Here is an 18,489-nt window from a genome sequence, read left to right on the forward strand (position 1 = left end):
AAACATACATCTGGACAGATGCACGCGAAAAACCGCGTGGACGAACCCTCCACCCCCGCGGCTGCTGCCGCAGCGATGGCAGAAACACGAAGAGCAGCTATAAGCGAAAACGACAGCCACAGCCATCCAGAAGAGATATTTACGAGGTCTCAGAGGGTTGCACAACGCCAGAATTGTGGAGACAACGCGATCTGGGCATTGTGGAGCTTCGAGGCTCTGAGTTGCCCAGGCTAACTTGGTTCACAACGTCGGTCTTGCGACCGATCGTGCCTGCCTGCCACCAGACAAGTTTGCGATCCGCTAAACAGCCAGATGCAGCCGCCAGGAGCTCGGCAACAAACGAGAGAGCATGCTTCAGTAGAAGGACGGAGCCATTCGAAAGTGGCCTCATTGACGTCCTGTTTTGTCTGCGGTGAGTAAACCGCGCCGCGAGCCCTCGAGGCACGAAAAGAACAGCTGTCTACCGGGGAAACATCAGCAGAGCCTTTCGCTGCATGCCACGACATCAGAACGGCGTACCGGCGAACAAGCGCGACGGGGAAAGTGGCGGGCTCGGAATGTGGAGGTTCCATTTGGAAAGGTTTCATTTTTCCTGAAGCCACGCACAACTGGTCCGTTGTTGGACTTTCGTAGCACACCAGCTACTCCAGCTACACTGCCGCTATGGCTGAATCATGGCGGGCCGTGTCCTCGGCGAAGCTTCACGCCGAACTCCCCGAAAAGCAGGTGTACTGAATAAAGCGCTCAACGCCCAGTGAGAGGCGGAAGCTGTGCGTCGTCTCTGAGGTGTTGATCCCTCACTATCGAAATTCAAGAGCGCTGGATGCCTAGCCCTATGACTGAACTCGCTACGAGAAATTAGAACAATCTCCTAAACGAGTAAGTTCACCGTGTATGCGACCAACGCTAAAGCAATCGGCGCTACGACGACGATCCTGCCACCGGCAACTCTGGCTGGCGTAGTTAAGGAATGCTTTGCGGTGTGCCTCTGCGCTCTTCCAGGTTTAAGGGCAACACACGCTACACACTTGATACGGCCCCCCTTCCATGGCATTGTGTTGATTGCAGATGTAAATGTCCGCCGTGCTGAGATAACCGAGCTTCACGCGAAAATCCTTGGTAAGCGAAGCAGAATTCATGCGACATGCACCAGGGCCATGACGCGTCAGCAGAGTATATCTATAGGCAGCTCAGATGACGCCGTGGCGTGCAGCGCTGTAACTACGTGGAACGCAGGAACTCCCCTATGAGACTTGAGTCTTTTAATAGGGCTTCATTCGAGAACACGAAGCATAAGACCGGCCGCGCAAACAATGCAAGTGCAACCCGCCACACCAACCGAAGAAACGCGGGCGGAACGCGACAAGCACGAAACGCACTACTAACATTCCGCAGTACCGCTTGCAGGGAACAGATTTTGTGGAGAGAGGAAAAAATCCATCCTCTTTAAAAGGTGTCTGTCTGCACCGGAGACAGAAAAGCAGGTTCAAGCTTTTGCGGCCCCACAGTCCACATTCTGTTGACAAGCATCGACTCCAGCAGCCCGATCGCGGCAGCAGGCTGGTCCTCAGCAGCTACGCATGACGCAAACCTCTAGAGAAAAAACAGCGCTGGCAGCATGGACACAGCCGCTGTAAACAGGCCGGCGTGCAGTGCATCGCTTGCGGACGACGTTTTTGGGAGATTTATCAGAACTTTGCACACCGCGTTGGACTCGCCGCGGCACTGGTAACATAAAGTTTGTTCCGACTGAGGAAGGGTCGGCGCTGCTAGGGTATATAGCTGACTCCCTTCCTTATTTGTCAGTTCCGCTCCAGGCGCAAGCGTCGACAGCTTCTGCTTCGAGTCGCACTCCCGGCCGACGTAGACATCAGTGCTGGGCAGGCCCGGATCTAGCCGTGGAAAATTGTAGCCACATCCAAATGTGACACTCCCCCCCGCGCCTTCGACCTGGAGATCTGTCGTGCCATTCATGCGGATGCATTGCGGATCTGAAGAAAGTCCAAAGATCCACACCACAGCCATGCGCCGCGGAACACCAGATCCGACAGGTAACAGAAAGCCGTGCGCGTGCGGGTGTGAATGAGACTGAGCGCCAGCCACTGCACATACCGCGAACTATATTGCAAGCCCCGAATCTTCAACTCCTATAAACGCACAGCGAGAAGGGCGTTTTTGGCAGATACCCTCACGGCGGTAGACGGCATGAACGGGAAAGCTTTCCATATGAAAGCTCCTGTGGGGGACCGCGGCAGGGCACTTTACGCGCAGCTTACAGTAGCATGATTCGTGTTCTCGTATTTGTCCCTGATGTAGTTGTGGGAGCAGTGCAACTCGCTCTCGCGGGCTATAGCTCATATAGCTTTCCATTTGTTACGGCTCACATCAGGAGTGAGAAGTGGACTTACCCTTCGAGGTTCCCTCAATTACGACCGTTATAGGGCACTTCACCGTGGCATCCGCCTGGTCGGTTTGCTTGACCTCGGACTTGGTATCACAGAAGAGATACCAGATGCCGCTGTGTTGCGGAAAGGAGCTCGCCTTCAGAGTATAGGTTTCTCCGGTGGTGTTCTCAATCGTGAAGCCTGTGGGCGGGAACGGTATCGGGATCTTGCCTTCTGCATCAAGAAAGCCGCTGAAGACTTTATTATTGCCTCTTGTTTCCTCACCGCGCAAGGGCGGAAGGATTATTTTACCGGGCTGACATTTGAACTGAGCCGAGGATAGCTTTTCGGATAGACGTACTTGTATTCCTTCACCATCTTTGCACAGTGGAGGCGATTCAGACTCCAACTGCTGCGCCGATGCTCGGATCACACGCGCATGAAGTGTGAGGATGACTGCGAACACCACCCCAGCCGCCCCCAGACCGACTCTTGGACGTCTCCTGACCTGCTCACGGGCCCACGAAAGTGCCTTCATGATGCTAAGCTCAAGATGGTTGAGAAGGAAAAAACAATGGAATGACGCAAGGGCTCGCTAGCCGAATCGGTGGAGTCAATTGCTACTTTAGGACACAAAAACAGAAAACTACCTCCCATTCTCCCGCGGAGGGCAAGCACGGACCAACCACATACCGCTAAAGCGATTTGGTAACTGGGTCCGGCGTCACGTAGACCCTGTGATCAAGCGTTCGCACACCGCGCGATCCAGCGACACCAGGGACGAGGGGGCGATATGTCGCTGCATATTTGCCATTTCTGAAGCTGTACAGCTTTCCCTTATAGCCACGAACACGTATAAACGGCTTCTTTGAGTCCGCTGGATGCGTGTTTTGGCTGAACGGAGCCGTAATGGAGGCTACACTTTGTCTCGCTGTCTGACAGAGCGCAGGCGCCTCTGTACGCGACACAGCGCCCTCTCGCACTGAACAATCGCCACAGTACGAAGACTCTCACTTCAGTGCAACTCCTTCAGGAGAACATGCAGGCGCGCCATACTTCATTCAGTTGATTTGTGTGGTGACGGCGACAATCGCTCATTGGAGTGGGTCACGCGATCAGAAACGCCGTTGCCAGGGTATTTGCTGGGGCGAGAACCCCGCGGCCCTCGACCCCCTCTCTCGGACCCCTCCACCCGCCCCTGAACGGCTAGAGCTAGCCATCCGGGATCCGGGTATTTCGTCTCTGGCAGACTACTGAAAACACGTTGTCCCCCAGAGAAACGAACTCTGAAGGGAAGGCGAAGCCGCCCTTGCTGTGTCGCTCGTCACAGTGACGGAAGATCCAGCGACATCCGCCACCGACGCCGTCATTAGGTGTGGAGCAGCCCGCCGCCGTAGTGATGCCTTCTGCAGGCACCACTACAGCAGGCTATCTTGAATATGCGGCAGCGTTGCAGGCGGGACGGTCGCTCCACGCTGAATAGACCTGTCCAACCCAGATTTCATGCGGGTGGCTGCGAAGGGGTCTTTCTGTTCGGCAGCAACTCTCAGATCTACGGCATTTACCGGTCACTCTTGTACCCGAGACTGTACCGCCGGGCGTCACTAGTTCTCTCACGCACACATGCGAGAGTGATGACCACTCCGCCCTCCTGCTGTGGGCAACGCTTTGCCAGAGGCGCAATCCGCGATCCGCAGCATCATGGCTCGGTGAGGCTCGGGCACTACAACTTCGCAGGCAACTTACGAGGGGCACTATCGCCGGCTCTCTTCGTGCTGCTCTTTCCTACTACCACCTGTAACCGGCCCAACGGTCGACTGCCCAAATAGTGCGCTGCTTGTGCTTTTAGATACTAAAAGCAAGTGCACCCTTCTACTTGTAAGAAGCCGAGCTACTCAAAGACATTAGTCAGTGACTCGGCATTGGCGTTCCAGCCACACGGGCATCCTACCCAGCACCTTCATAAACCAGCTTGTCCTTTCTGCACGGCAGCCATCCCTGTTGAACCGTAAACGAGAGCAGCCGGACTTCGTTGGACGTTGCGTTCTACCGTCGACGAGAAAATGTTAATCACCGATGTCTCGCAGGCTGTGTAACCACACAGTGCAGTCCCACGTTCCGTCTGACAGAGTCGCATCCCCACTGGCTAGATAAAAGCTAGAGCTGCAACTACGAAGTACAAGAATGGTTGTAGGGGGACTGGCGGAGCCCCAGAAGTGGTACTGCATGTCGTGGTGGATGTGGTGATCGGGACAGGTGACCCCGGAACTTCAATGAAAGCTGTGCACTGTGCCTTCGACCCGTTCGCACACTTATAGCACAAAAGCTGATCAGATGGCGGAAGGTACGGCACCATCAGAGTATAGAGTTGTTCTGTGGGGGTTTCCGCCACCTCCGCGTCAGCAACCACCGCGGTCAATTTTTGTTTAACGGCGCAGTCGCGGCCAAGGTACACCTCAGTGCTGGGCAAAGGTGGGTCGAGGTTTGGGAAATTATAGCCGCATCCGAATGTGACCGCGTAACCTGCGGCGTGAATCCGAAGATGAACGGTCCCTCCTACCGTTGTGCACTGCTGGTCTGCACGGAAAAGCACAGTAGCAACGGAAGACAGGCAGAACCTACCGGCTTTGCCCGTTGTACATTTGGACACTACGATTTGAGGTTAGGCGAGACGCCTACTACACCACCTGCCTACAGAAGGCTTGGAGTTTCGCGTGGCCCGAAACAAGAGGCCACCGCGATTCCTGCTGTCTGACGCACATTGCGTAAGTCATCTGAATTGTGTACGTCTGGACGGCGCATGCCCGGGGCGACAGAGGAGAACTTCAGAGACACATGCAAGCATGCGGAAGCAGAGCACTTTTTGCCTCCTGTGTGTAATGCGTTGCTGTCTTTCCTTGCTGTACCCACGCTGCTTTCCACTTGCGGCGCAAACACGCATTACAGGGGATGACGCGTTATGGGCCGCTGGGATGATCTTAAGAGGACCAGCAACTTACGGATCGGAGCTGTACCCTTGATGTTCACCGCCACACGACACCGTTTGGTTGCCGTGACAGGCCCGGCACCCTGATCAGAGTCAGTGGGCACACAGAAAAGGTACCACGTGCCGCCAACGGGCGGGAGTGAGCCTGCTTCTAGGATGTACTCGCCGTTCTTGGTGCCCCTAAAAATCGCGAAGTTAGGGGAAGGGAATCGAGCTGCCATTATACCTTCTTCATCTGCAAAACCCTCGAAGAATTTCCCAGGCGTTCCAATATCGGGAGGCAGAGGAGGTATAATCTGCCTGAGAGACTTGTCGCAACTAAATGCTGCTGCCGGTCTATCGAATGACAGTGTGAGGCCCACCTCCTTCCCTTCGGAACACACTGGGACTCCATCACTCTTCAAACCGCTTGCCGCATCGCTATCTGTATAGGCACGGTATACAGAGAATGCAGCGACAAAAACAGAAAGGCCTGCGAGGTGTCGCATCGTGTCTCCGAGGATGGCCATCTGACTCCACAAAAAGGAGTGAACGAATACAACCTTCGGCCCCCCTACTGGAAGACTGCTGTTGGCCGTGCTGAGCGTAAGCGTGTTTCTGACATATAATTGATGGAATATTGTTGTTTTGCAGTTCACCAGCTACCAGTGGCTTACCACTGGCGAAGAGGTGTCACAGGAGCGCAAAACATCGGGGAGAAAACACCCTGTGGAAATCTCTCAGAAGCGTTTGCTCGCCTGATGACTTTTGAAGTTTGGCAAAGCGGTGCACAGGTTTGTTAAAGAAGGCGATGTCTTCCAGTGAGAGAGCTCGCGCACGATTGGAGACACTCGTTCGGTAGGCAACCAGCTGCCGTGCGTACACACGCCGTTTTCCAGAGGTACCCACTTACACACCACACCCCAGATTGTGTTCCAGTCTAACCAAGGCGTCAACTCGTGCCCTGGGTACCAATTGCAAGAGCGGAATGTTCCCTTTCTTAAGGCCATTATACAGATAGTTTGTGTTTTCAAGGCAACTAGCCCGCCGCAGTCCCGCTAGTTCGGTGGTAGTGAAGTCCCGAGTATAGTTGTGAGGTGGCTAACACAAGGATGCTACGTGGGTATGCTCGTAACAAAAAGTGCGAATGCTGGACAGCTACGCAGTGGGTCGCTTCAGGCGGAAACGACTTTCGGGCAGTTCCACACTTCTGCAAAGGGGCCATGGTTTGTCCGCTTCCTTCTCGGCGGGTACCAACGCGCCGATGGGAGCAGCTCCTCTAAGGGGCTGAGTGCCTGCGTGCCGCCCGGTTGGTCCTCTTGCATGGTGCACTCTTTGGGAGGAGCTCTTCCTGAATCGTTGCTTGAGGCTCTCTCCAGTCCGTTCCAGTCTAGTCACACGGTGTGACGATCTAGGCACTTGCATAATTCCCACGGCTAACAACATTGCTGATAACTCCCTGCCGACGCTGGCGTAGGGACTGCCCTACGCCAGCATCGGGGCCGGCCGCTGGTGTAGGAAATCCCTACTTGAATGAAGTCGTCGGAGCCTTTACTGTTTTCCGTATCTTGCGATAGCTGGGTAACATTTTTCCTCTCACTGGCTTCAGTAAGCTCGCAGGTTCCGCGGAATTTCACCAAATTCAAGGTATCCGCAGAGATACGACGAGTGTGTGATCTAGAACGCAACTGAGCCTCCACCTGTAGTCAGGCAAGTTTGCGCTCGCCGTCACAATCTACTAAGCTTTTGTGACCTTTCCATATGTACCCATTCAACCGGCAGCAGCGTGCTTTGTGCGGCGAACTTAACCATGACGGCAGGAATGAGTCTAAGCAGCGCATCAGTCACCGTGCAGCCGACTTGCGGAGTATGACCCTTCTAGCGGCTGGAACCGTGGGTCTCCACAGGTCATCAGTCCACCGTGTCGATTGAACAGCAGCATGCTGCAACAGTATCGATTTGTCCTCCAAGTTGGCTCTCGGCGCTGGACTGTCAGTGGTCGGCTTATGGAGCGTGCAGCGGCTGGGGACCTTCGCGGGACGCTCTCGCTATTCTCGCTGGGATGACATTGTTCGGGCAACACCCTACCGCATACTGTTTTTCTGTGGCGGACTGTTAACGTGGAGCAAGATTCTGTTGAGGCGATTTCTCGATCTCTTTTGGTCTGATCCTAAGTACGCAGTGAGCTAACTAGATACAAGGAACTTCGCAAGCAAGTACGGCGTATTGCCCATCTTGCCGGCAACGCGCAACCGCGGAAAAGACAATTTGCGAGCCTTATAAGGGAAGGCGAGGGTCAACGGTGAACGTGCAAGAATGGGAGAACACCACTTGCTAGTGCAACCGCTGACATCCGAGGGTACTAGTCATCAGGAAGAAAGAAACAACTATCGTAATCTCCAGTAACTTGCCCACTATTAGATGTTATTGAGCCGGTGAGCTAAATTCGACCACTCACAAAGGATTTTTCCGTCCGTTCGGTCTGCGGGCCTCGCAGATCTGCGTAGGGATTGCTCGGAAGCCTCGGCATCGTGGAGTTGAGCACATAATGGCAGTGAGTACGCGGCCGCCGGTTTTCCAGACTGCTTGGGCGGCCATCATGCCGTATGCGCCTCGACCAAACCTACGTTGGAAATTGGCCCGTAGAACAGCTGGCCTCCTTCTTTCCCCTGCCCTGAACTGGCAGGGCGGGCTGGAACGGACACCAGGGCCTGCGTGATTACTACGACGCGGCCTCACCACAGGATCATTGACCTCACTCGACAGACGTATCTCTGTCAGAGTAAAAGGTGAATCTGTCGTCTGCTTGGAAAACTCGTCTACCCTGTCTTCATTCCCTCCGCGCTGCCAGTGGAACCTCGTGTCTTTCGACACTGGTGGAGGACCAACTCCTTATGGGTAGGCTAATGTGGTATGCGTAGCTATCAGAAGGCTGTCAGGATCTGGCATTCCGATTTCTCTGAGATACCGACCATCTCAAGTACGAGCCCTGTTCCGACGTGTCCAGCGTGAGTTTCTACGCCCCCAGAGTCTATCCGAGACGCGCCAGTACTGCGTCACAAGATCCGCTCAAGCGACCTAGGAGAGGGTGTGTGCTGCGTTTGTAGCATATACTCCCACACAAATGGCTGGGCTAATATTTTTCAGTCTTAACCAGCTCCATGCTTTTTTTTTCGCGTGTCGGGTATTTCTTCGCGGACTGAGCACGCTGCATCGAGCCGTCGGAGAGCACGCTCTCCGGCAGGGATAGCAGTCCGGATGCGGCTCGCCAACTTCGAGCCAAGGTAACCACCAGCCTTTTCCAATGTGAGTTGCTCGAGCCGTCTTTTTCCCTGCACAAGTCTCTCCACCCACAATGACCAGGCCCTCCTTTGGATGGAGAACGTTCAGTTCATGGCACATCCGTTTTTGCGCCTGCGACCAATTTCCGCACAAGGAACTGTTATCTATCAGGGATCTCGAACAGTAGTTCCCATCCCGGCAGATCGACCATGGTACGCAGCAGGATCCAGTTCATCGCATGCTTCCGGCGAGGCACCACACGTTGGTGGGAATTTTGCGTTGCGACAGTAAGAATTGCCACACGCGACAAAGGCTGCTTCTCTGAGGGGATATGAACCGATTCGGTGTTCCGAGAGACTAGGGGCACTGCAGTCTGCTACGGTGGACTTGCGAGAGCCAGCGGCTGTGACATTTGGCGAATGGATCCGAGATGCTCGTGTGAAGGCCATTGCGATGACAGCATCCTCGCCAGACGACTGCACGATAAGTCACAGCGTACCGGTGCCAAGAAGGAAAACGCGCGAGCCAGCGAAGAGGATAGCATTCGCCAAGTTTGGGAGCCGCATCGTTTATTTTTTACCGCACATTTGCGTCGCAAACAAGAGCACCATGGATGCAACTCTGCGCCCGCGGCCGGTGCGCACCCCGGACAGTTTTGAGGGCTGCACAGCCATTCGAGACCTCCAATGCTTGCCCGACACGCTAGATAGGGAGAGGCAGAAGGCGTTCTGTTCTGCTTGCAAGCAAGGGCACCTGGAAACTGTCAAGCGTATGCTTGATGAGGGGGACGTCAATGTTAACGTAGGTCTTCTCCGGGGGTCAGATCACAGCACAAGTGGCGAATGGGCGCCCTTCCGTCGACAGTGCAAGTCCCCATGCATCCTGTAGTGCCCGTGTCTGGATCGCGATCCATTAGAGGGATACTCACCCGCACCTGCGAGAGGCGAAGCGTCGGCATTGGAGAGCGCCAGCTTTTTCTAGGAGGGGTCAGCTGAGCGAGTGCCCCCTGCCGTGGAAAACGGCCGCACTTCAACCTTCACAGACACTACTCTGTGGCTTTCACGAGGCATACGGGTTGATGCTGGCAAATGCAGCACACTCATACATATCGGTATCATGGGTGGGCGGGGAGCGGTTTCCAAAGCAACCGCAGCTCGGGGCTTCGGCTAGCTAGAGCCCTCTTAGCCCTCGTTCATGTTTGCAGCTCTTTGCTAGTATGCACACTCGTTGCCTCACGCAGTTGCTAACGCGACTCGACTACATCGGGATAGCATACACCTGGTCAGTCCCGCCTTTACATAGCTTTTCGGGTCGCCCTTGCTGGTATGCTGTTTTTTCGTTCCTCTGTGTAGATGCGAGATGAGTGGGATGCGGTTCCGCTGTACTACGCCTGCTACGGTGGCCACTTGGACGTTGTGCAGCTCCTCATTAACAACGGTGCGCGGTGTCAGCCGGGGACCGTTGAAGGAGAGGGGTAAGCAGCTGCGTGTTTTGCCGATAATACCAGGTCATCCACGCCCAAATTCTCGAAAGCGCTACGTCCCTATATACCTATATTTACACATAGACGCGTATGGGCGCGACGCACATTAAAAGGAACTATCGATGAAGTCGACGGTGACTCGCACCTCGGGTGTGGGGTACCTTGTGGCGAGCAGATGCCTACACTTCCGTTTTAGCATTTGTGTATTGGGCGCTCTGCATCCTGACACCTGGTATTCACGCTGCCTGTTCTGTAGGCACTTGCAAGATAGGCAGTTTCCCTCAACATCCCCATATTTGCAGGGCGCGGATACGCTGGATTGGTTCGTGTTCGCGAGCATCATAACCCGTTTTCATGAGAGTTCCGACTTCGCCGTGCGTGTGTAGGTTGGTTGGCCTACGAGTCATCAATTCTGTAGTATCATTTCTACTTCCAGTTGAGCTGCATCACCTTCCGCAGTGCGCCAGGCTGTCGTTCCTGTTGTGTGTTACAACTTCCCATATTTCCCAGGTGCATGTATGGCGCCCTGAATGACGCGATTCGTGCAATTTTGAGAAGATACCGCCGCACGGTGGTGATTCACCAGGACCGCTATTCCCAGTTCATTCGAGCACTGTTTACCTCCTGTCCTCTATCGGACTGTACCATCACCATAGGTGGAGAGCTTCCGTTGTCTGCGCGCTTCTACGGCCCACTCGCGCTCTCTGCGCCTTCACCTAGTTCGCCGTTGCCGGCCGCCGACCTGCCTTCGCCAGCAGCTCCCTCTGGTGTACGGAGTGCGTCGCCGCGAACACAGCAGGTCGCATGCGGGTTCCCTGCAGTGTCTGATGCATCATGGCCTTGGCGAGGAGATGACGCGGAGGACTGGTTTGTCCTCGTGGATCGGCTCAGTCTTCCTCGTGGCAATGCCGACCATCTGACGCAGATAGGGGGTGCGGGACCGGGGTGCATTCCACTGAACCGCCGCCACGCGTCGCATGGCCACGCGGCCTCGTCATTCATCCAAGAGCATCGGAGTCGCGGATTCAGCGGGCAGGACAGTCGAGGCGAAAGGCGACGGTCACGCGCCTACCGTCCCTTCGGAGCCATGAGGCGAAGTCGTCGTAGCCCTTCGCAGCGTTTGATCAAGAAAGACAGCGACAGAACGGCGCGCGCAGACTCGCGGTCTGCTTCTCTTCTTTCTCTTCTCTTCGAGAGAAATATCCGCCCGCTTTCTTTGCGCCGTCCCTCCGCCCGCCACCTCTCGCGGGGTCTGTCGGGGGCCGCCCCGCCTCCACGTTATGAGGCCGACCAACCTGCGGACCGCGGAGGCGCGCCGCAGCGGAGGCTTGAACGCCTCTGTTCAATGCAGAACGAATCCTACTACTCTTCGCCCGCACCAGACTCGGCGCATCCATCGTCCCTGGCCTTTCATCGCCCAGCACGCGGGTCTGTCGCGTCTGTGTCTTACCGCCAAGCTGATTCTTTCTCCTCTAGGGTGCAGGCCTCCGACCAGGCTCAGGATCGACCTGAGTCTTCATTCTTCCCGCATGGGTCGCGGAGTACCTCTCTGCCTGCTTTTTCTTTCGCGTCGCTGCCCGGTCGGGCTTGCCGGTCTACGGAAGCGAGCGAAGACCCCCGGTTCCTCCCTCACGTCTCCGGTTCTCTCGAGTCTTCGTCCCCTGTCTCCACCTGTGACCCCGCGGCCGGTCCTGCCCCTGATGGCCGTCGGCCGCTTAGCCTTGACTTCGTTTCGCAAATTCTGCGGAATCCGTACGTCGCGGCTCTGCCTGTTCATGCAGTTCGCCTGGCTCCCGACGCGACCGTGGTGAATGCACACAAGTTAATTTTGGCGTGCCGCTCCCCATTCTTCCACGAGGAACTCTCTAAGTCGTATTGTCTCTCGCGTTCGCTGCTGAATATTCCGCTCAGTCGCGGTGGGAACTCGCGCGCGTCGAAAGCCCCGCGGGGGCCTGGAGCCTCTCACGGTGCAAACGAACACGGCGAAGGCAGACGGCAGATCCCAGGGGGAGCAGACGTGTGTGGAGGTGCTGCAGCACACATGGCGGGCTTGGGATTTCGAGTGAGAAGGTCTTCGGAGACGTCGCCGGACCGATCTCTGTCCTGCAATCCGAACGTGGCAAGCGTGCAGCGCCCGGCAGCCTGCTCCCCTGTTGCTGAACTGCTGAAGTCCCACCCGTCCATGCTCCTGCAGCTTATTCGCTACTTGTACGCAGACGAAGTGGAGATTCCGTTGAAAGACGTCAGCGCCTTCGTGAAGCTCGCCAAAGCGTTCAGGCTTGAGGACCTCTGGAAACGGGTTGAAGAGGAGAAGACCTGTATCGACAGCCACATGCATCGGCAGAGCTCGCGGAAGGTGCTCGCCGCGCCGCAGACCCTTGGCCTGAGTCCGCGGAAAGACTTCCCCGCGATCCTCGCTGGAGATCTTCGCAGCGCGGTCGTCAGCATTTTCAGGCATGCAGAGAAACAGCTGCATGCGATCCAGCTGGCGCAAGAAAAAGCTCCACGCTCAAGTCGCAGCGACGGCGACGACGGCGGAGGAGGATCGGCTGGGCGATGCCAAAAGCCTCGCCGCGGAAGACACGAGACTAGCGGAGGCGCGGCGGAGAGACCTGCGAATGGGATGTGGAGGGGTGCAGGCAGAAGCAGAAACATTCACGGAAAGCGAGGCATGGAGCAGACAGCCACCGAAAGTGACGAATTAGAAGACTCGCGTGGGGGCCACAGAGAGGAGAGGCAGGGTCTCACTCTCTCGGTCGACAGCCAAGAGCCGGAAGCGAAAGCAGAGGTGATTCCCAGCGGTTGTGCAGAAGAACTAGGAGAGAAGCGAGCCAGGCAATTGACTCACGACGAAGATCTCACCTTCAAGAACCAATCCCAGCACAGCACTGAGGAAGGCGGCGCCCAGATCAAGCAAGAGCAGACGCAAGGCGAAGCGCAGACAACGAAACCACGCGGAGTAAAAGAGAGAGGCGAGGATAGAACGCCTCACCTCTCGCTGTCAGGCATGACAGAGGAGCGCGCGGCAGCGGGCGACCAGCAGAACAGGAAGGAGACATGCAAGGCAAGCTTAGAAGCAGGAGCTGAAAAACAGGAGCCGGGCGGTGACTGTGGGAAGAACGAGGGGTTCGTAGACGTCTTTCTGTCTTGCGCTGACCTCTGCGTGTATGTTGGAGCGTCGCAAACGCCTTTCCCCTGCCACAGGTTCATCGTGGAAAAGCGAAGTGAGTATCTCGCGACGCTTTTGCATTCGTCGTTTCGAGAGGTTAAAGTCCCGCCTCCCTGCCCTGTAGTCCTCGACGGAACCTTGTCGCCTCTCGACCTCTCCAGCTGCGCACGCCCGCGAGCACCTGGTGATCGGTGCCTTGAGAACTCCTCATCTCCTCTCTCGTCCGCCCCTTCGTCCTTCCTCTCTTCAGAGACGCGTCCTCCTTATTTGCCTGCAGCGGCCTCTTCAGCGTCTCGTTGTCCTTTGCGTTCCTGTCCCCCGTCGTCGTCAGCTTCGTCTGCAGTCTCCTCATCTGCTCCTTATTCCTCTGTCTCTCCTCCCTGCGTCGCTTCTACGTCTTGTTCCCGTACTTCTCCGCCTTCGCCCTCTCGGTTGGATTCGACGCCCTCGTCACTCTCCGTGCGTTCGCCTGTGGCTGCGTCCTTCCAGTCTCTCCCATCTCCATTGCCGCCATGTCGGTTGATTAGTCCGGTCATCGCGGCCTCGTCGGTCTCTGATTCTTCGGCTTGTTGCGCGTCCACTGTATCGGCTGGCTCTGTTAACTCAACTCGCGCGCCACTCCGTCGTCGAACCTCTCATAGCCCGCCACATCCTCTTCAAGGTGAGCCCGCTCGCTCGTCGTCATTGCCGTCTTCTTCTGCGCTGCTTTCGGTCTCTTCGGCGGCGGCGGCGCGGCCAGCGGCGCTGCCCTCCCCCGCATCGAAAGAGGAAGGAACGGCGCAGGATGCGAGATGGACGGGGCGCTAGGCCGGCGCGCCGCGAAGCGTCGACGAGCTCATTCCCTCTCCAGGGCTCGACTCTGTGGCGATTCTCGAACTGCCGCAAATGGACGTCTGCTGCTTCGCCCTGATGCTCGAGTACATGTATACGGAGACAGTCCTTCAGGTTCCCTCGCCTCTGGTTCAAGCCGCCTCGGACCAGCCGTCAGAGACGCTGCTGCGCCTTATGGAATACGGGAGCATGTACTTCATGCGGGGTGAGACTGCTTTGCTGCCTCGTTTTCACATTCGTCTGCACCTGACGCATACGTCTACGTCCCTCCAAGTAGCGGCGGACGTATTCTGGCAGTCGCGGGCGCCTTGCCTGAGCTCTTTATCTCACCGCGAGTGTCTCGTGAACACTTTGGAAAGCATGCTAGCATCCGTTCCTCTATCTGTGTGGTTAAGGATCCCTTTGGCGTCAGAAGAGGGATGCCGTCCTCACGCTTCTCAAATGTGCACCCCCGCCCTACGTCCTCACGCCCTTGTGGTTTCATTCGTAGTAGTCCCGGTTCATTACGCGATGGACGCCTCAGTTCTGCGGAGGAGTCTGGGCGCGGCCTGTGTGCCGAGAAGTCGCGTTTCGCTTGAGATAGAGAGATGCCGAATGCGACAGCGCCATGACGCGCTCCCTTCCTGTCGCTTTTCGACTGCGATTTGCTCCTTAGGCCTCGTGAATGTGTGTGCGGCGTTGCTGTCGCCTCTCGTGGACGTCTCCAACGTCTGCAGGGTCTACACCGCGGCGAATCTCCTTCGGCTCGACCGACTGCTGTTTCGCTGTGCGGCGGTGATGGCGGAGAGCATCGACGCGCTTTTACCGAGGCGGGACTTCCACGATCTCGTCCTTTCATCTGCCCACTCTGTTGAAAACCGCGAGGAAGTCGACTCCATCCCAGTTGTAGAGGAGATCACCGACGCGCTCGCGCAGATTTACGGCATCGCGCAGAGCCCCGAAGAAACTGAGGGCGCCCTGGAGGTCGAGGTGAGTGCGCTGAGAAACTAAAACACACTCGATCCGAGGGCACATCCGTCTGCCCTCGGAAAGAGGAGTTATCGCTCCTGATTCCTACGTGGAGTTCTCTACATGCATAGACGTGAAGAGCTGCTGGGAGACACGGGGGTGCAGCGGAGTGGTTCTGCGCTCCTTGCGGAATGCCGATACCGGAGGGGAGCAGTTTACACTCGCTGCGCTGAATCTTAGACAGACTGAGCCCCTACAAATGATGCATCTCCGTTTAATCCTTAAGCCTTTATGTAGGTATGCCTGGCGGGAGGCGGTGCGTGTACGGGGCTTGGATATCTTTTTCAAGTCTCCTAAGTGTCTGTCGGCGTGGCGGTTGCGGATTCGGAATCGGGAGTCCCGCCAGAACGGTCGACAGTTGCGCAGTTGCTTTTTCTGTGTGTCGCTCTCTCTTGTCAGTGGACGCTTCCGCCAGGGGTGCTGCCGTTTACGAGCGACGGCGCAGAAGCAGAAGAGACGTCAGCGAGCCGGGGCACCTCCGCGACCTTGAGGCTCCACGCCGAAGCCTCCACGTGCCTCTCGCCGTCGACGTCCGCGCCGCCTTCGGATTCAGAGGGCGCGCACGGGAGGCGCAGCAGACGGGGAGATGGCGGCAGGGTTGCCGGCGGGGGCGAGCGCGCGGCGGCGAACAGACGAGCCCGACGCCAAGGGCGATTTGGAGGCGGCTCGCAGAGGTTGCGGGAAAGTCCCTCTCAACAGCGAACGCACTTGCCCGTCGCGCCCGACGTGCTGCTCATGCGGAGTCTCTATCAAGAGAAAGCTGAACAGATCGACCAGCTCCTGGCACACCTACAGCTCGACGCGTGACCCGACACTCGAGCGCACGGGCGCGAGCGCAGCGCAGGGGGAGCTGCAGGCGCAGGGGGGAGCTGCAGGCGCAGGGGGGAGCTGCAGGCGCAGGGGGGAGCTGCAGGCGCAGCGAGGAAAAGACACGGAAAATTAGGTACGTGGAGGACGGAAGGCGCGGCGAAGGGGGAAAGAAGAGGCAGAAAAGAGGAGGCGCCTCGTGTGTGATGAGGTTGGTGCAGGGAGAAATGAGAGATCGGGACAGAGGAGCCCACAAGGGCAAGGGAGGCAAAGGGGAAGGAGAGTGAACCGCGGGATAGGGGCGTCACTGAGCATCAGCCTTGTCAAGGCTTTAACGATATTCGCGCGGGTGCTGCAGCGGTGCGTTGAGGTTCGGATTTGAGGCATCTACACAGCTACGGCTGGTGTTTCTTTGCTCACTTTCACTCAAGTATTCTCAGTAGGTATCGCTTGAAAATCGCGTTCTCACCACATTGTTGAGCGGCATCGAGCTCCTTCTTCGTTGACAAAACGACGTGCCACGATGCGCTTCGTTTGCTTAGCCCGCAATTGTCTTGGGGGAAAATGAGCTATTTGAGTCGCGATGCTGCGTCGCCAGTGTTCGCCAGACACGTAGATGCCACAGTAGGAAGCAGGTCACCCCTGAACGCAGTTGTCTGTCCCTTTTACTGGGATATATACCTGGTTGATTGGTCGACGTGCGCCTTTTTCATGTACTCTGTCGATTGGGTCGTTGCCTCTATCGCGTGCAGCATTGTTCGTCCCTCCGCGCTGCATCTCTGTGCGGTGTGGGAATGGTATTCTTTACCGGTATTGGTGTGGCAGCATGCGTGCAATTGGGTTGCCGGTCTTTTTTTATGATGGAAGACACTTATCCCGGAAGTGAGAGGGACAAGACCATTTCGTAGGACACACTCAGCGGCTGCGCGCGCGGGACTGTGCAGGGAGACTGCGTGCTGGCGAGTGGTCTGGTTCCTTGTTTGCGAGACTGATTTTTAGAGGGGTTTTGGGTGAAGGGGCATTGTCTAGATGGGTGCCGGATTTGTCGCCGTGAGTCACCTACGTCCCACATTTCATCACACGCGGATGCCCAGCCGTGTCATTCCACAGCGAGGGACCTTTTTCCTCAACGCTTTGTTACGAGATTCTTATCATATGTCTGCAACAAGACGCAGATGAGCCACACATGCACGCGTTTGCACAGAACACTAGAAGTCCTACCGGAACTTCGGGCTGTAGTGCAGGTACCCGCTGCGAATCGTCTGTACTGGAAGCCCGCGCGTGCCTCAGGATCTGAGAATCTTGTGCGGCAACAAGGCACTTCCTTTGCCACAAATGCGAAAGGAAAGCGCTCCTGTGGCGAGGTGGTGTACTGCAATCACCGGGAATTTTATTTTCCGTATCTGGTAACATGGCAGGTATGACTATGCACATAAAGTGGCTTTCTGCCCTCATGCGCCATTGACAAATGATACGCTACTATACATACGTTGGTCCTGTTGCCCTCAGCGCGATACGCTGGAGAGGTGTAGGCGAATGCAACGTAGGTCGTCTCCCTCTCAGTCTGGTCGTGTGCATGACTTCCGCAGATGAATCCGTTCAAGAATGTATTCGTGTGCGGAAGGCGCGTCCAGCTAGTTGACTGCGAATTGCCTGCCTAGGTGAGACAGAGGGGTCGCTCAGACAACGCACCCGTGACGGCGTCGACGGGAGCGAACTGCTGTTCACGTTCTTCCCATATCTTTGTCGACTTCAAGTGGAAGCGAGTACGCAAAGCGAACCTTCAACTTCTCGCACAGTGTAGGCGGCAGTTCTGCCGCACGGTCCCATCTGTCGAGAACGCAGGCAAGCGTGCATACACGTCGGAATCCACCTGTATCTCTGGAGATATCTACAGAGAACACACAGAAGCAGAGTCTAACTGCTAGGCAGATGGTTCATAGCAGTGAAGACAAGCGCGGATGTGGCCCCAGCGTCTAAAACGGGCACCAGTTGCGGCGCGCCAGAGAGAGGGAGACGGCGAGACACTCCGGTCACTTCGCGGCCGTGGAGGGCTGGCTTGACCTCGGGCTGGGCGAAAGTCCCCATGTCTCTTCATTCTCCTACTAAGCATTCGAAAACCAAGCGAACCAAATACGCATTGGTGAGAAGGTATACACATGCATCCATGTCTAACACTAAAATAGGAAATCTGCACCAGCTCCGCTCCATGCCGAAGAGCTATCTATCCTGCATGCACCTCTCGATTTCCATGAGGTATCTCCACCCCCATGAGGTCCGCCGTCGTTTCAATTTGAACTGCTCACACGCCGAAAAAAATAGACTCATCTTGATTCCCGACACCAGCTCTTTGCCAAGATTTCTTATCTTTGGTTCGTCCATGCACGTCCGAGACTTTCGCTTTCTCGAGGTCGCTGCGGCGACGCGGCGAGACCCGTAAAACCGGGACGACTTTGCATGGCAGGTCTTTCTCGTTTTATTGGTATCTTCGCTGTGTAAGCACGAACAAACCCGCTTTACTTCTCGTTTCTGCCTCTTGTGTTGTCTACTTCTGCTGCCA

The 18,489-nt window shown here is 56.4% G+C and overlaps 4 protein-coding genes across 4 annotated transcripts; 2 read left to right on the top strand and 2 right to left on the bottom strand.

Moving 5' to 3' along the window:
* Positions 1–1,446: 1,446 nt before the first annotated feature.
* Positions 1,447–2,922, bottom strand: BESB_079650 (SAG-related sequence; the record flags this gene model as incomplete). Its single annotated transcript, XM_029366327.1, has 3 exons — positions 1,447–1,593; positions 1,705–1,991; positions 2,409–2,922. The coding sequence occupies 3 exons, from the start codon at positions 2,920–2,922 to the stop codon at positions 1,447–1,449; spliced, it is 948 nt and encodes a 315-aa protein (XP_029217758.1).
* Positions 2,923–4,530: 1,608 nt separating this feature from the next.
* On the bottom strand, positions 4,531–5,879 carry BESB_079660 (SAG-related sequence SRS60A; the record flags this gene model as incomplete). The annotated part of the gene is made up of 2 exons (XM_029366328.1): positions 4,531–4,961; positions 5,384–5,879. 2 exons carry the CDS (start codon positions 5,877–5,879, stop codon positions 4,531–4,533), a joined length of 927 nt encoding a protein of 308 aa, XP_029217759.1.
* A 4,749-nt stretch (positions 5,880–10,628) lies between these two features.
* BESB_079670 (uncharacterized protein) lies at positions 10,629–14,090 on the top strand (the record flags this gene model as incomplete). Its single annotated transcript, XM_029366329.1, has 1 exon — positions 10,629–14,090. The coding sequence occupies one exon, from the start codon at positions 10,629–10,631 to the stop codon at positions 14,088–14,090; it is 3,462 nt and encodes a 1,153-aa protein (XP_029217760.1).
* A 78-nt stretch (positions 14,091–14,168) lies between these two features.
* Positions 14,169–15,929, top strand: BESB_079680 (uncharacterized protein; the record flags this gene model as incomplete). The annotated part of the gene is made up of 3 exons (XM_029366330.1): positions 14,169–14,319; positions 14,770–15,077; positions 15,522–15,929. The coding sequence occupies 3 exons, from the start codon at positions 14,169–14,171 to the stop codon at positions 15,927–15,929; spliced, it is 867 nt and encodes a 288-aa protein (XP_029217761.1).
* Between the last annotated feature and the right edge of the window lie 2,560 nt (positions 15,930–18,489).

The sequence above is a fragment of the Besnoitia besnoiti genome, chromosome VII, assembly GCF_002563875.1.
Source record: "Besnoitia besnoiti strain Bb-Ger1 chromosome VII, whole genome shotgun sequence".
Taxonomy (NCBI): domain Eukaryota; phylum Apicomplexa; class Conoidasida; order Eucoccidiorida; family Sarcocystidae; genus Besnoitia; species Besnoitia besnoiti.